At 45.5% G+C, this 17,358-nt stretch overlaps 1 protein-coding gene across 1 annotated transcript; it reads right to left on the bottom strand.

The window, feature by feature from the left end:
• Window positions 1-3,405: 3,405 nt before the first annotated feature.
• LOC108824789 (uncharacterized) lies at window positions 3,406-3,777 on the bottom strand. Its single transcript, XM_018598176.1, has one exon. It carries the CDS (start codon window positions 3,775-3,777, stop codon window positions 3,406-3,408), a length of 372 nt encoding a protein of 123 aa, XP_018453678.1.
• Window positions 3,778-17,358: the final 13,581 nt, after the last annotated feature.

The raw sequence follows: 17,358 nt of genomic DNA, 5'->3' as shown, positions 1-17,358 counted from the left end.
AGATCTCCGCCTCCGCCTTGAAGGGGCAAAAACGTAGGATCCATCATTGACATAGGGCTGCGTACCGCCTCGCGATCGGTAAAGCGCGACCGCCCATCGAATCCGGTCAAGAGTAATGGAGTTCCAAGAACAAGGCATTGTCCTAAAATGTCTCTCTTGGTCGAAAGATCGGAAGGAACATGCGCGAGACACCTGTTCTCTGAAACAAAAAAAAAATACACACACGTTCAGTACTCGCTTTTCGGATTCTAAGAAAGGGGATGCGACAATCTTACCTCGTTGGTACAACCAGTCCGTCGGGAATAGGTGGAGAAGCCTTCCTCGACAGACTCTCCATCTATCCTCACGAAAAAGAAACGGTCAACGTAATCCTTGGCGTGCGAGGTGACTCCATGGATTACCAAAAAATCGGTCCTCGCCTTCATGGAGTATACTCCATTGATGCTCGTCGTCTTGGAGTTCCACAATCCTTCGAAGTCAGCAGGGCTAAGGTCCATCCCTAACTCGTAACTCAAAATCACAACGCCAAGCCAGCTTTCCAAAGCCGGCACGGCACGTTCAGCTGGCTGATTACGATTCCGAAACGGTCGAGAGCCTGAACAATGACCCCAGGGATTGGGAACCACAGTCGGCATTGCGTCAGAAACGCCTCGTAGCAAGTAAAGTAACCCTTCGGAGGATGCTCCGAACTCTTATTCCCACGAGGAATGCGAAACATGACTCCCTTCAGAACCTCATAAAACTCTCGAAGAGTTCCGAGATATTCAGGGGATACTTCGCTCGGCGAGTCAGTTTCCTTACGCGCCTCAGAGGTCGCCGGGGAATAGGGATCACGGGAAGGGGAGCATCAGAACCGAAGACGGCGTCGCAATACGCGCTCCTGTCAATCTCTGGAACCTCGGGTTTCAGAACTTTCTCCTCGGCATGGAAACTATCCGGAGACGAGTGAGACTGCCTCCTCGAGGATTTTGATCTTGAAGTCATTCTTTTCTTAAAGTAGAGAGAGAATTGCAAGAGAGAGATTAACTTAAAATTCTTGGGTGAAATAAAAATGATAAAGAATTCATAAGTCTTTATAGGCAAGGATTTGACTATTCACCCCGACCTTCGACACTATTTCGTCTCCATACTTTCCTCACGAACCATACCCGCAAGCTAGGACCTACAAACCCTACGGCTCCTAGCTAGCTGGGGGGCTAACTGTTGGGGTCAAAATCGGTCAAGACGAAATCGATGTCCGAAAGTCTCGGAAAAACATGAAAGATGTTAGAGCAACCTCGAGAGACTAATTGTTAATCGAGAAACCTTGGAAAATATTAAGTTCGAGATTAATCATCTCGAAATCAACGGCTAGAAACGTTTTCTACACGAGGAAAAACCTACCCGTGCTGGCCGTAGCCGCCGGCGGCTAGCGCCCGTGTTGGCCGTGGCCGCCGGCGGCTAGCGCCCGTGCTGGCCGTGGCCGCCGGGCGGCTAGCCCCCGTACTGGCCGTGGCCGCCGGCGGCTAGCGCCCGTGCTGGCCGTGGCCGCCGGGCGGCTAGCCCCCGTGCTGGCCGTGGCCGGCGGTGGCTAGCGCCCGTGATGGCCGTGGCCGCCGGGTGGCTAGCCCCCGTGCTGGCCGTAGCCGCCAGCGGCTAGCGCCCGTGCCGGCTGTGGTCACCGGCCGGCTAGCCCCGTGCTGGCTCGGGTAGTCGGGCGGCTAGTCTTCGTGCGTAAGTTCTAGGCCCCCAGGTCACCAGAAATCCGTGTTTTGCGACTTTCCGAGATCCCGCAAACAAAACTCCTTTTCCTGCTCCAAGATTTCGGAGAACCCGTAAGACGTCAACGGACAGAAAGACTTCGTATAAAACGGTGATGGTTATCTTAAAACACCATTCGCCTCAGAATGGATCGAAGATCTTCCGAAAGACTCGACATCCAAGTAGGAGCATTCTTTCAAAGAAATCGTAGAAAACAACGGAAGTCCGGAAGACGGCCCGAAAAGGACCAAACCCGATCGGACGGCCCATTTACGATTTTCTAAAAGATAGATACGACGGTTTACAATTATCTTCACATAACAAGATAAATGTTAAACTTCCGAAAGGATAAATGTCAAATTTCCGAAAGGATAAATGTCAACTTTCCCGATAAACACGAAGGCCGACGAAAATGGAAAAAGCCCAGCTCGCGGCAGATTCAGCCCATCAAGAATAGACCGTCATATGGGAGTATATAAGCAAGGCTAGGAGCAGAGGAAGGGAGATCCAAAATCAGAAGAAAGAAACCACTCTAGAGCAACTTAGAACTTAGGCTTTTATTTCCTTTTTAGCGAGCTGCGACTCAACTAGGGTAGATCTAGGTTTTGAGACTAGTGACGATTGACAGCTCTTGCGGCCGAGATCTCGACCTGTTGTTCAAACGCTCTCCGTGAATTCGGAAATAAGATTCTTTCTTTTGCTCTCTTTATTTTACGCATTTATTCCCAAACTAAACTCGTATTAACTTCGTCATGCGTGGCCCAGCAGATAGCCGGGATCCTCGGGAAAACTAGGTCAACTTAGTTTTCCTACGTTTAAACTTGACTAAAATTGACAGTGCGAATTTCGGTTCCCACAGGGCCTCAAGCTCCAACCCTAAGTCGGCGTAAGCTGAGTGGAAGATGATGTTGCTGGAGCTCCCATTATCCACCAGTATTCGCTTAACCAAGCAATTTGCTAAGGTAAGTGAAATGACAAGGGCGTCATGATGAGGAGCTAGGACCTTCTCCTGCTCCTTCGCGGTGAAACTGATTTCGTCGGTTCCTAGGAGTATACGCTTAGGGCCTTCGGCTTCTAGGTTGCTCCTAGCATTCCGAGTGCTTCACTTGGCAGCAGCCTTGCTGATTCCACTGACCTCTGATCATCCTGAGATGACGTGGATTACTCCGTCCTGATGTGGTGGCCGTGCAGGTGCCGTTTCAGAAGGGAGGCCAGGGCCTTTGTTGTTGAGGAGATTCTTGGCCATGTCTAAGAGGAACTCTCGTAGGTGGCCCTTCTTGAGGAGCTCAGCAACTTCCAGCTTCAGGGCTATGCATTCCTCCGTGATGTGGCCATGATCATTATGGAAATCGCACCATCGTTTGGGATTGCGGTTCGCATCCGAGGCCTTCATCTTTAAGGGCCATTTGACTTGTGGACCCATTTTTCGTAAGACACTGATCAGCTCCGTCGTCATTATCGCAACGTGAGAGATATCAGGCCATGTGGATACCATCATCCCTTCAGACCTAGGTAGAGACGGTTCAGATACCTGCCCCTGCTTGGATTACTGGTATCCTTCGCAGGCCTAGGGTGGAAGGCCTCGTCACGATCACTCCTCGTCAGCTTTGAGGGTTTCTGGTCGTGCTTCGGGTAGGGCTTGGTCCTGCTGGCGACATCTTCTGCTCATCTCACTTGGGCCCAAGCTCGAGATAGTACGTCTTCCATTGACCTTCCCTTATACTTTGTTAGGTCTTTGTAGAGTTCTCCTTCCAGGAGTAGGCCTCTCTTGAAGGCCGAGATGGCCGTATCAGCGTTACATTCGGGAATAGCCACCTTCTCCTGGTAGAAAGGTGCTATGTATGAGCGCAAGGGCTCGCTCCTGTGTTGAAGGACCTCATAAAGATCGTCTGAGTTCTTCTCTAAGTTGCGGCTGCTGGCGAATTGCTCCACGAATTGATCACTAAGGTCCGCAAAGGACTTGATGGACTTGATTGAGAGATTGATGTACCTTTGGAGAGCAGGACCGGTCAGAGTAGACCCGAATCCTTTACACATGGTAGCTTCCCTTACTCCTCTAAGGATTGCTACGGCTAGCATGTGTTGTTTGAATGAGCAACGTGGTTGTCAGGGTCTCCAGTGCCTTCATATGACTTCACGCTTGGGAAGAAGAACTTGCGCGGCATCTCCAACGAAGGGCGTTTCGGAGTAAGACCCATGATGGCTTCTTCGGATAGACAGGGCTACTCCTGGGATTCTCTCTACCATGGACTGGATGGTACCGAATCTTTCGGAGACCGCCTTGTCTAGATAGGCGGCTAGCGTTGGGTATGAGATCAGGGGATCGTCGGGTGAATATTCTTCGTATTCAGTGTCTGAATCCCTATCCACTTTCACCCGGGGCATCCTCGAGCGGTCTCGTGACTATCGGGTTCTTGAGTCGCGGCATCAGGTCGGTCAGGTGCTTCGCCATCGTCGTGAGGAGTGTTGAGTGCCATGGGACGAACCCTAGCTCGGAATCTCTTACGCTTGAGACCGGTTTTGTTTTGAGCTTGGTTCTCCTCTCAGAGAACAAGGTTCTCGGCCTCCATCGCATCTAGCTTCTCGGATCTTTGTTGCAGTTGTTTGGAATGTTCCCCGAGCCGCTCTTTTAGGTTCTGAACTTCTTGAAGAAGTCCAAGATCTCCAGACGTTGTCTCTTGAGCTTTGTGGAGATTGGTGACTTGATTTTGAAGGTCTTCGAGTCGGCTGAGGAGCTCGGCTTCCCTCGGAGTCATCGTAGTTTGAGAAGTGTCTTCTTCTCCTAATGCCATCGTCAAGTAGTTCGATTACTCCCCTCCTTCTAGCGCCAAACTTTATAGTATTTTTGTGTAGGGTCGTTTAAGAACTACGGAACACTAGGAGAGATTAAGACAAGAGCATGAAATCGTGAACTAGAAGATGTTATTGAGTATTCAATAGGGATACAACGTGTTTGGTGTGAGAACCTAAGTTCTAGCCGCTTAAACTCTAATCTCCTATTCTAGAAAAGTCGAACCCTTATTCTAGGGTTTGGGTTCCCCTTTTATACTTGTAGATGCCGACTTCAAGGGGTCGGCCCGATCACGGCCTTCGGGCCTATCAAGGGGTCAGGCCTTGCGTCCTTCTTGAGCAGGAGACCCGGCCTTCAAGGGCATATCCGGAAGCTGGAGAAAACCTATGCATGGATATTTTTCCCAAACAATTAAGGCTTCATACTCGGCCTCGTTGTTCGTTGCTTTGAAGTTGCATCGCACGTCCCTTGAGGCTGATTCTCCTGTAGGAGAAGTTAGGACTAGGCCTACACCTGCGCCCCTTACATTACTGGACCCGTCGACATATAAGGTCCATTCACCTTTTTCCCCTTCATTATCGCGGTGTTTGGTTTCTTGTTTTAAGGCTGGAAGCATAGTGGGAGAGAACTCGGCTACGAAGTCAGCTAGGACTTGTGACTTAATGGTCGTGGCTTGCTGGAAGATAACGTCGTATTCTCCTAGATCTATGGCCCATTTCGCGAGTCGTCCAGACACTTCTCGCTTATGGAGAATGGCTTAATAGGGAAAGAGGTGACCATCGTTATTTGATGAACCTGGAAGTAGGGGCGTAACTTACGGGCCGTGTTGACTAGGGCGAGGGCTAACTTCTCAAGATGACTATAGCGGGTCTCCGCATCTAGCAGCGATTTGCTTACGTAGTTGATAGGATGTTGCTTCCTTCCTTCTTCCCTTACAAGGACCGCATTGACTGCATGCTCTGACACGGCTAGATAGAGCAATAAGACCTCTCCCTCCAAGGGCTTTGTGAGGAGAGGTGGAGTAGTGAGATAGTCCTTAAGGTCAGATAGAGCTTGCTCGCACTTGTCGGTCCATTGTAAGTCTTTAGGGTCCTTCAAGGTGATATGATTCCAGATCATGTCAAGAAGAACAAGGACCAGCCAGCTGAAGAAGATGCTTTAGACCTTTCTGATGGACCTATGGAGGCTTAATCAGAAAGTCTTTGAAGGAAGCTTGATACTTCAAGACCCACTCATCACCATTCAAGTTATCATACTCATATACCATGAATTTTACCCTCTTTTTACCATGGTATATTGATATTTTTATTATGTAACTAATATGTTTTCTAGACTATTAGGTATGTTTTCAGGTTCAGGAGTGTTTTGTGATAAAGTGATGTTTTGGGAGAATTTTGGAGCACAAAAGATAATACACCCGAGTTGACCATTCACAACCAAGTCGGAAGTCAACATTCAAAAAAGAATCGATCAATACTCATACAGAGTTGTCGATCGATGTAGCTAGGAAGATCCGCGTGCTTGAAGATTATAATCGATTGATACACATCAAGTCTTGTCGATCGATAGTGAGGCAAAATGGTTTAGCCGACTACTTCACCAAGGCTTCACCCAATTACGAGACTACCCCTAACGAGTTTTTAACCTAATAGAAATGCTTAAGTACTCGGTCTAAGTGTTTTTGACGGCAAGCAAGCAAAGCGAAAGCAAGAAAAGCGAAAGCAAGCAAGCATAAAGTGTGAGAGAGAAAGCTAGAGTTTTACCTTTGTTCTAAGTTATGAGAGAGATTGAGAGATTTGTCATTGAACTCCATTCGTTTTCTGTTCTCTATATAATGCAATTGTTAGATCTAGGGTTTAAATAGGTTAGTGGGATTAGCCCCAAACTATACTTGCTAAGTTGTGATATTCATCAAATAGATTGTACCCTATGCTTTTTCTGGATTAGCTAACTAGAACATAGATCACTAGGATCCTTATATCTTGAATTATCTGTTTGAACTAGTTTGTCTCCTGTTGAGAAGAGCGAGAGCCCTACTTGAGACCTAGTGTTCATTATCGGCTCGCTGTTAGGCATTTCTAGAAGCCGTCGATCGATATCCCTACTGGACAATCGATCTGCGCTGCGAAAGGTGTATCGCTTGATATCTCTAGAGGATATCGATCGACTCTTTTTCTGGTCAACATACGACAGTTGAGGCCAGAGATCTAGTTATTTAACCAGTGAGACATCACTGATTGTTAAGCGGTTGAGTTCTTTAATATCTTGCAAACTAATTGTTAGGCATTTATATACATTATAATCTCCAATACCTGAATAAAATACCTATGTCTAGCACTCTTCCTTATCTTATAAACAACCCATCATATTGTTAGAAGAGCAATTACCTTGCTCATTTAGGATTGTCATTTTATATTTCCACCATAAAACCAACTTCACATAGGATTGATTAGTTAATTAGATTTAATTGGTTCCCTAGCTCCTCGTGATTTGATCCCTTAGTACTACAGCTGAACCTCTTATTTGACAGAGTAAAAGCACTCTTTAGGGTAATTTGAGTGATATTAAATTAGGCGTCTTTGCCGGGGAGCTTTGATCGCCATTAGATTTAATTTTATCAATTTTAGGTTTTTCTTTTGCTTTTACCCCTTTCTGATTAAAATTTTTCTTGTCTTTTCAGGTACATGCCCAGCAGTACTAGAAGCAATAAGGAAAATCAACTACTGTTCTTAGAAGATCCTTCACACTTAGAACGTTCAATCCGCAAAGACCTACGCTCCGTATCGATCGACATAACCGCACCACCGTCGACTGATATTCACGTTCAACCGTCGACTGAAACTCACGTTCAACCGTCGACCGATTCTCAGACACCAACGGTCGACCGATACACTTTGCTGCTCTACATCGTTCGACACTACCCACCGTACATCGATCGACACTAACCCGCGAAGCATGGTTGCAATTGTTATTCTCACGCAGGGCGAGAATGGAAACCTGTATGACCAGGATGGTCATCTTCCTAATGCAACAGGTCATAAGCTAGATGCAAAGGGAAACGTAATCCCTGAGCCAGAAGCTGAGGCTACAGAAGAAGCTCAAACAAGATCTTTGGCGGACTACAATCGTCCTGATGCGTACTACAACAACAAATCAGCTATTCGACTTCCAGAGATTCAGAAGCCGAACTTCGAGCTCAAGCCTCAGTACTACTCTCTCGTGTCACAGATACCCTATGTTGGGTTACCATACGAGCATCCTATAGACCATCTGGAGAGGTTCGAGGATCTTATAGCTGCTATTCGCATGGATGGAGTCCCTGAGGACTACCTACTTTGCAAGGTCTTCAAATACTCACAAAATTGAGAAGCTTCACACTGGCTTAAGCAGTTACCTACAGGATTACTGACATCCTGGGCCGACATCAAAAACGCTTCCTTCGTAATTTATTTGATGAGGAACGTGCTGAAGAGTTAAGGAGCAAAATCGCCACTTTCGCGCAAAAGCCTGGTGAGACTTTTAAGGACGCGTGGATCAGATTTAAGTTTTTCCAGCGAGACTGTCCAAACCATGGAATCAATGAAGTGCAGCCGCTAAGAACTTTCTACAGAGGTATCGCCTTGAGGTATCAGATAGATCTTGATACAGCTAGTGAGGGGAACTTCAACACTAGGAATCTAAAAGAGGCTGTGAGGATTATTGAGAACCTAGCCAACAACAACAGCACCAAGAACACTGACTCTGATAAGAAAAAGTATGTTGCAGCCATTGGGGAGGAACTTATGAGTGAAGTCAGAGCTAAGTTAGAAGTTGGACATGAGCTTCGGAGGAAGCAATTCTGCTCAGCTGAGGAAGGAGAGGCTAGAGATGCTGATACAGAAGAAGATGTGAACTACATTGGAGGTACTGGATTTCAGGGTTTGGAAACCAGAATGGCAACATGAACTTTTTGGCAGTGGTCAGAAGAGTAACTACAACCAGAGTTCACAGTATCAGAAACCTTTCAACAACACCAGGAACTATGGGAGTTCATCTTACCAAAACACACCACCACCCACCCAGGAGAGTAAGATGGACGCCATGATAGACAGAGTTCTTGAAGCACAACAGAAGCTTACAGTGGACATCAACTGAAGGAAGAAGGTTAAGGGATGGGAAGGAGAAAACTCCTCAGAACCTTAAGAGGGAAGCTAAAGAGAAGGAGATAGATGGTTTCACTAAGAGAGTTATCAGAATCCCATTGGAAAACCATTTGAGGAGGTTTACTTCACAAGCAGATTGTGGATGTTCTTCAGAAAGACAAGGGAGAATGAAAATAACATTAGGATAATGTTTGACACAGCCAGAGAGGACATGAGGCGGATGATCACATTGAAGAAGAAGAAAGTGCTCCTGGCATTGAGTTTCCTCATGCACTCTATGACACTGGTTCTTCAGTCAGCATTTTACCAAATGTTATGGCAGACCATCTGGGTCTGAAAAAGAGCTTTCACCAGAGATCTTCACATTTTGGACTACACTCAGAAAAATTAAGGAGGCTTGATCAGAGACCTGGAAGTGGAGATTGGTAATGCCATTGTCCCTGTGGATTTTCATGTCCTGGATATCAAGTTAAATTGGAACTCTTCCCTTCTACTTGGAAGAGCATTTCTGGCTACAGTAGGAGCTGTATGTGACTTGAGCACCAACATGATGTGCTTGACTATGATAGATCCAGATATCCACTACGACTGTAACACCCCCGAACCGTTTTAGGTATAGGTCGAACCACCGGCAAACAATCAAACAAGAACATGACCGACGGACCAACTTTCTACCAAGGATCAGAAGCGCTACATGACGGGTTAGGAACGATTCAGCCTTGATCACAAAGAGTGCAATTTGTGATTAGGCCAGTTCGCCCACTAACACGTCCCGTCAGATTAAGACCTAAGGCTTTTCAACCAGTACCCGAGTCTGACGTCGTGTTTGCTTGGACAAGCTAATATCAGATACAACAAGCCATTTGCACAAAACTTCGATTTATTTTTTTATATCATACTCGGTTCGCAACACACAAAATATTATACATGTGGTGGCATGCCAAGAGAAAAGATACATACTTATAGTCTGAAAACGTCTTAAGCAAAAAGAGATGCAAATCTACACTAGCCGGCCTAACTTCCCGCTTCCTCTACACGCACTACTGGTCACCTGAAAACAATAACGAGTGAGGGGTGAGTAATCTAGCATTACTCAGTGAGTTACAATCCCAAACTAACAAATACAACCCCTCGCTATCCCACCCCAAACAATCTAAAGCGAAAGGTTAACCTAATAGCACAATCCAATGATAATAATAATAATAATAATCATATAAGCAAATCAGAAATCTGCAGCAGAAAATAATACGAGTAAATTATCGATACTATAAGATAGTCGATAAAACATAACCAGGGTTTACCAATCCCTTTACACTATATAATATATATCTAACTCGGGCCCTGGTGACGTTAGGTTCCTCCTTCACTATCGGCAATATCCTATCTTCCTACCACAAGGGCCAGAAGAAGGAACTTTCAACCGACGGCGGCCCACAGTCATTCGGATCACCGCGCGACAGCCCACTGTCCTTCGGGTCACTGCCACATTACACCGTCGTGTAATAATTCAGCCCTAGGCCATGACCCCGTCTCTCTGAGTCTTCCCGATCCAGCGCATAAGGGGTTTCCTTAAACCCGCCGGGTACGAGGTCTGAAGGAACACTAACTCACCCCTAATATGCCTAGCAATGTGGGTTACACAATGCTGTCGGCCAATATATAAACAATACCAAACCCGGTAATATAACCGAGGTTCCAAGCAATAATCACAACAACCACAATTAAACATATTCCAGAACCTAGCATAAAGACTAATTCCAGAATATATAACTATCCACAACCTAGCGATATCATCTAAGCATTCAGCATTGGCTAACTAACCAATCAACCTAACCATTAGCATGCTACTACGATTCTGAAGCAATAACTAAGCATGCTATCAACCAATTAATATCAACTATAAACTAATCAAACCGTTACTCAGTTAGACCCGGCCTCCTGCCATGATCCAACTTCCAAGTAACGGGAACCTGCATGAAAAAAACTCAGCAAACAGTTGATTATAACTCACTGTTTTTCGGTTGACCGTGCCCTTGACCCCAAACCCGTCTTCTGCGATCCGAACCCTTTCTTCCTGACCTTCACAAGTAGACCCACGTCTGGACTGATCTTCAATCAAGCAGAGCTTCTATAGATGCTGACTCAAATCGGGCAGAGTAACTATTCTCGATAACTCTAAAAACTGCCGAAAAAGACTCGAAAATGATCGAAACTCGAACTTTCTCTTTCTAGCTTTCTCTCTCACGTTTTTCGATGATTTGAACTGGTCTGAATGGTTTGAAATGAGCAGGGGTCGTGGGGTATTTATAGTATGCACCAACCAATCAGAAACAAGCCGTGTGGCAGCCCGTGTGTCGCTTCGCATGGCTCCGGACGCATGCGCGGCACACCTCGTGCTCCACATGTCTGGCTGCAAGACCAGGGTGTCATGCAAGGTGACGCCAGACCTTCCACATGTCTGATCCTCGTCCAGACTTTATCCAATTCGACACCACAGCGCATACATGTCGATCAGCATGCTTCGATCGCAGGTTGAGCGGCACCTTGTGCTTCTGGGTGTCACTCCGCATGTGGTGATCATCTGAAGTCCAACACCTCCTGCTTCCCTTGCCACATACCATTCCAGGCAGTTGACACCACGTCCTTGACTCATAGATCAAGCCACCTCTAGCTTCTCGGTCCAATCGACTGATTTCGACCCTTTCGGTGAATTTTCGACCGCGATCAATCCCGTATAATTTTCTACGCCCGTTCTGATGCGCTGAATATTTTTAGTGATCTCCATAAGAATCCTGACATTGACGAAAAATATTTCCCGAGCCTCCGTCTTAGTCGAAAAATTTGATAATACCGAAATTAGGGTTCGTGGTTAAGAAACGTCGGCTTCAAAAGCGTCGTGCTTCTAAAACGTCGTGCTTCCAAAAATGTTATGCTTCCAAAACATCCGTCTGATCAATCTAAAATATTGTCTTAGTATGGTCGAGAAGATTACTCGACTCATAGTTCTCCCACGATCAACTCTTCGCCCACTTGTACTTCAAAACTTCCTGATCGATCCTTCTCGCCCGCGGCTCGACCTCAAAACAGATGCTCGATCAATCTTCCAAATTCTGTGAATAATGCCAAGTTTTATTTGATAAAAGCTTAACATTTCTCATCATACATTGAATCCCAAAAACTTTACTTCAACAACTTTTTTTACGGGTTTCTACATTCTCCCCACCTTAATAGAATTTGTCCTTGAATTCTAAGGATCTGAGGGGCCTCCTTCCTCCATCACAACATCCTCTCGGAAAAACTTCGGGTGATTAGCCTTAAATCTTGCTTCATCCTCCCAAGTGAGATGAATCTTGTTTTGTCTTCCCCAGAATACTTGTACTTGAGGAATCTCACGATTCTTCAGCTTCCGTATACGTCTTTCTCCACTCGGATTGGTCCTTCTTGATAGGTGCGATTCGTCCTTAGCTCCTCAATTCTCTCAGTCTCAACAGTACTTTGATCTTGTATATGTCTCCGAAGCATGGAAACATGGAACACCGGATGTAGATGCATATCCTCTGGTAGATCCAATCGATAAGCTACCTCACCGACCTTCCTGATGATCTTGTATGGACCAATGAATCTGACCGCAAGTTTCCCGACCTTTCCAAATCTGTCCTTCCCTTTCTGTTCTGTAACCTTCAAGTAGACCCAGTCTCCAATCTCAAAAGTTACCTCTCTTCTGGATTGATCTGCGTACTTCTTCTGACGGTACTGAGCCTTCTTCATGTTGGTCTGAATCGTCTCCAGCTTAATCATAGTCTCTTGTACGATTGGTGACCCAAACATTATTCTTTCTCCCACTTCTGTCTAACACAATGGCGTTTTGCATGGCCTTCCATACAACGCTTCATAAGGTGACATCTCTATGCTCGCATGGTGACTGTTGTTGTACGAGAACTCGACCAACGGTAAATGCTTCTCCCAAGTTCCTGCCCAATCGAGAATACACATCCGAAGCATGTCCTCGATGGTCCAGATGGTTCTCTCCGTTTGGCCATCTGTTTCAGGGTGGAATGCCGTGCTCTTGAACAGTTTAGTTCCCAAGGAATCTTGGAGTGCTTCCCAAAATTCTTTCGTGAACCTAGGGTCACGATCTGAGACGATGTCTGAAGGTACACCATGTAGCTTCACAATTTTGTCGACGTACATCTCGGCCAAAACTTCAACTTTATCCGTATCCTGCATAGTTAACAAGTGTGTGATCTTGGTCAACCTATCCACAAACACCCAGATTGAGTTGTTCGATCTACCCAGAGCAGTGGGTAATCCCGTGATGAAATCCATGGAAATAGAATCCCATTTCAATTTAGGTATCGGAAGAATCTGCAGCAATCCTCCTGGAACTTGATGCTTGACATTCACTTGTTGACAAGTTGCACACTGAGCAACCCATAGAGCTACTGATCTCTTCATGCCCGGCCAATGTTAATATCTCCTCACGTCTCGGTACATCTTCGAACTTCCAGGATGGATACTAAGTAAGGAATGGTGTGCCATCCTTAGTATCTCATCTCTCTGCCCTTGCCCCTTAGGAACCGTGATCCTTCCATTAATAAGCAAGGTTTCATCCTCCGCCAAGTAGTATCCAGCACTATTTGGTCTGGCTTGTCCTCTGAGCTCTTCAGAAATCTTCTGTAACTTCTCATCTATAAGTTGCTCCTCTCGAATCTTCTGAACCAAGCTGGCCTGGTTCACTGCTTGTAATCCCAATGGTTCACTTGTCTGACCTTCCAAAGCAACCAACTTCACTTGCTTCAGCTCTTGATTCAACAGCTCCACTTCTTTTTCCATATCAGCATCCAACTTTCTTCGACTTAAGGCATCTGCAACAACATTCGCTTTACCAAGATGGTAGCAAATCTTTAAGTCGTAGTCAGCCACAAACTCCATCAATCTACGTTGGCGCAGGTTGAGATCTGGCTGAGTGAAGAGGTATTTAAGACTTTGGTGGTCTGTGTATACCTCCAATTCTTCTCCATACAAGTACGATCTCCAAATTCGCAAAGCGAATACCACCGCCGCCAACTCCAGGTCATGTGTAGTGTAGTTATCTTCATGCTTCCGCAGTTGTCGTGAAGCATACGCAATGACTCTCCTATCTTGCATCAGAACACAACCTAACCAAACTCGTGAAGCATCTGTGTACACTGTATAAGGTTTACCTTGCTCAGGCAAAGCTAACACAGGTGCGGTCATTAGAGCTTCCTTCAACTTCTTGAATGCCTTCTCCGTTTCTTCCACCCATAGAGAAAGGAACTTCTTTACCGGTCAGTTTAGTTAAGGGCTTTGCAATGGAGGAAAAGTCCTTAACAAACTTCCGATAATAACCCGCGAGTCCGAGAAAACTCCTCACTTCCGTCACAGTTGTAGGTCGAGGCCATTCCTCATGCACTCTATGACACTGGTTCTTCAGTCAGCATTTTTACCAAATGTTATGGCAGACCATCTGGGTCTGAAAGTAGAGCTTTCACCAGAGATCTTCACATTTGTGGACTACACTCAGAAAAATTAAGGAGGCTTGATCAGAGACCTGGAAGTGCAGATTGGTAATGCCATTGTCCCTGTGGATTTTCATGTCCTGGATATCAAGTTAAATTGGAACTCTTCCCTTCTACTTGGAAGAGCATTTCTGGCTACAGTAGGAGCTGTATGTGACTTGAGCACCAACATGATGTGCTTGACTATGATAGATCCAGATATCCACAACGACTGTAACACCTCCGAACCGTTTTAGGTATAGGTCGAACCACCGGCAAACAATCAAACAAGAACATGACCGACGGACCAACTTTCTACCAAGGATCAGAAGCGCTACATGACGGGTTAGGAACGATTCAGCCTTGATCACAAAGAGTGCAATTTGTGATTAGGCCAGTTCGCCCACTAACACGTCCCGTCAGATTAAGACCTAAGGCTTTTCAACCAGTACCCGAGTCTGACGTCGTGTTTGCTTGGACAAGCTAATATCAGATACAACAAGCCATTTGCACAAAACTTCGATTTATTTATTTTATAGTCTGAAAACGTCTTAAGCAAAAAAGAGATGCAAATCTACACTAGCCGGCCTAACTTCCCGCTTCCTCTACACGCACTACTGGTCACCTGAAAACAATAACGAGTGAGGGTGAGTAATCTAGCATTACTCAGTGAGTTAAAATCCCAAACTAACAAATACAACCCCTCGCTATCCCACCCCAAACAATCTAAAGCAAAGGTTAACCTAATAGCACAATCCAATGATAAGAATAATAATAATAATCATATAAGCAAATCAGAAATCTGCAGCAGAAAATAATACGAGTAAATTATCGATACTATAAGATAGTCGATAAAACATAACCAGGGTTTACCAATCCCTTTACACTATATAATATATATCTAACTCGGGCCCTGGTGATGTTAGGTTCCTCCTTCACTATCGGCAATATCCTATCTTCCTACCACAAGGGCCAGAAGAAGGAACTTTCAACCGACGGCGGCCCAGAGTCATTCGGATCACCGTGCGACAGCCCACTGTCCTTCGGGTCACTGCCACATTACACCGTCGTGTAATAATTCAGCCCTAGGCCATGACCCCGTCTCTCTGAGTCTTCCCGATCCAGCGAATAAGGGGTTTCCTTAAACCCGCCGGGTACGAGGTCTGAAGGAACACTAACTCACCCCTAATATGCCTAGCAATGTGGGTTACACAATGCTGTCGGCCAATATATAAACAATACCAAACCCGGTAATATAACCGAGGTTCCAAGCAATAATCACAACAACCACAATTAAACATATTCCAGAACCTAGCATAAAGACTAATTCCAGAATATATAACTATCCACGACCTAGCGATATCATCTAAGCATTCAGCATTGGCTAACTAACCAATCAACCTAACCATTAGCATGCTACTACGATTCTGAAGCAATAACTAAGCATGCTATCAACCAATTAATATCAACTATAAACTAATCAAACCGTTACTCAGTTAGACCCGGCCTCCTGCCATGATCCAACTTCCAAGTAACGGGAACCTGCATGAAAAAACTCAGCAAACAGTTGATTATAACTCACTGTTTTTCGGTTGACCGTGCCCTTGACCCCAAACCCGTCTTCTGCGATCCGAACCCTTTCTTCCTGACCTTCACAAGTAGACCCACGTCTGGACTGATCTTCAATCAAGCAGAGCTTCTATAGATGCTGACTCAAATCGGGCAGAGTAACTATTCTCGATAACTCTCAAAAACTGCCGAAAAAGACTCGAAAATGATCGAAACTCGAACTTTCTCTTTCTAGCTTTCTCTCTCACGTTTTTTCAATGATTTGAACTGGTATGAATGGTTTGAAATGAGCAGGGGTCATGGGGTATTTATAGTATGCACCAACCAATCAGAAACAAGCCGTGTGGCAGCCCGTGTGTCGCTTCGCATGGCTCCGGACGCATGCGCGGCGACACCTCGTGCTCCACATGTCTGGCTGAAACCAGGGTGTCATGCAAGGTGACGCCAGACCTTCCACATGTCTGATCCTCGTCCAGACTTTATCCAATTCGACACCACAGCGCATACATGTCGATCAGCATGCTTCGATCGCAGGTTGAGCGGCACCTTGTGCTTCTGGGTGTCACTCCGCATGTGGTGATCATCTGAAGTCCAACACCTCCTGCTTCCCTTGCCACACCATTCCAGGCAGTTGACACCACGTCCTTGACTCATAGATCAAGCCACCTCTAGCTTCTCGGTCCAATCGACTGATTTCGACCCTTTCGGTGAATTTCGACCGCGATCAATCCTGTATTAATTTTCTACGCCCGTTCTGATGCGCTGAATATTTTTAGTGATCTCCATAAGAATCCTGACATTGACGAAAAATATTTCCCGAGCCTCCGTCTTAGTCGAAAAATTTGATAATACCGAAATTAGGGTTCGTGGTTAAGAAACGTCGGCCTTCAAAAGCGTCGTGCTTCTAAAACGTCGTGCTTCCAAAATTTTATGCTCCCAAAACATCCGTCTGATCAATCTAAAATATTGTCTTAGTATGGTCGAGAAGATTACTCGACTCATGTTCTCCCACGATCAACTCTTCGCCCACTTGTACTTCAAAACTTCCTGATCGATCCTTCTCGCCCGCGGCTCGACCTCAAAACAGATGCTCGATCAATCTTCCAAATTCTGTGAATAATGCCAAGTTTTATTTGATAAAAGCTTAACATTTCTCATCATACATTGAATCCCAAAAACTTTACTTCAACAACTTTTTTTATGGGTTTCTACATTCTCCCCACCTTAATAGAATTTGTCCTTGAATTCTAAGGATCTGAGGGGCCTCCTTCCTCCATCACAACATCCTCTCGGAAAAACTCCGGGTGATTAGCCTTAAATCTTGCTTCATCCTCAAGTGAGATGAATCTTGTTTTGTCTTCCAGAATACTTGTACTTGAGGAATCTCACGATTCTTCAGCTTCGTATACGTCTTTCTCACTCGGATTGGTCCTTCTTGATAGGTGCGATTCGTCCTTAGCTCCTCAATTCTCTCAGTCTCAACAGTACTTTGATCTTGTATATGTCTCCGAAGCATGGAAACATGGAACACCGGATGTAGATGCATATCCTCTGGTAGATCCAATCGATAAGCTACCTCACCGACCTTCCTGATGAT

Source organism: Raphanus sativus, chromosome 9, assembly GCF_000801105.2.
Source record: "Raphanus sativus cultivar WK10039 chromosome 9, ASM80110v3, whole genome shotgun sequence".
NCBI lineage: Eukaryota > Viridiplantae > Streptophyta > Magnoliopsida > Brassicales > Brassicaceae > Raphanus > Raphanus sativus.
Note: the sequence above shows the minus strand (reverse complement) of the source record. Positions and strands in the feature narration are given on the sequence as shown.

What these genes read in the sequence shown, in the direction of transcription:
- LOC108824789 (XM_018598176.1), bottom strand. Translation starts at nt 3,777, where the DNA reads ATGTGTAAAGGATTCGGGTCTACTCTGACCGGTCCTGCTCTCCAAAGG.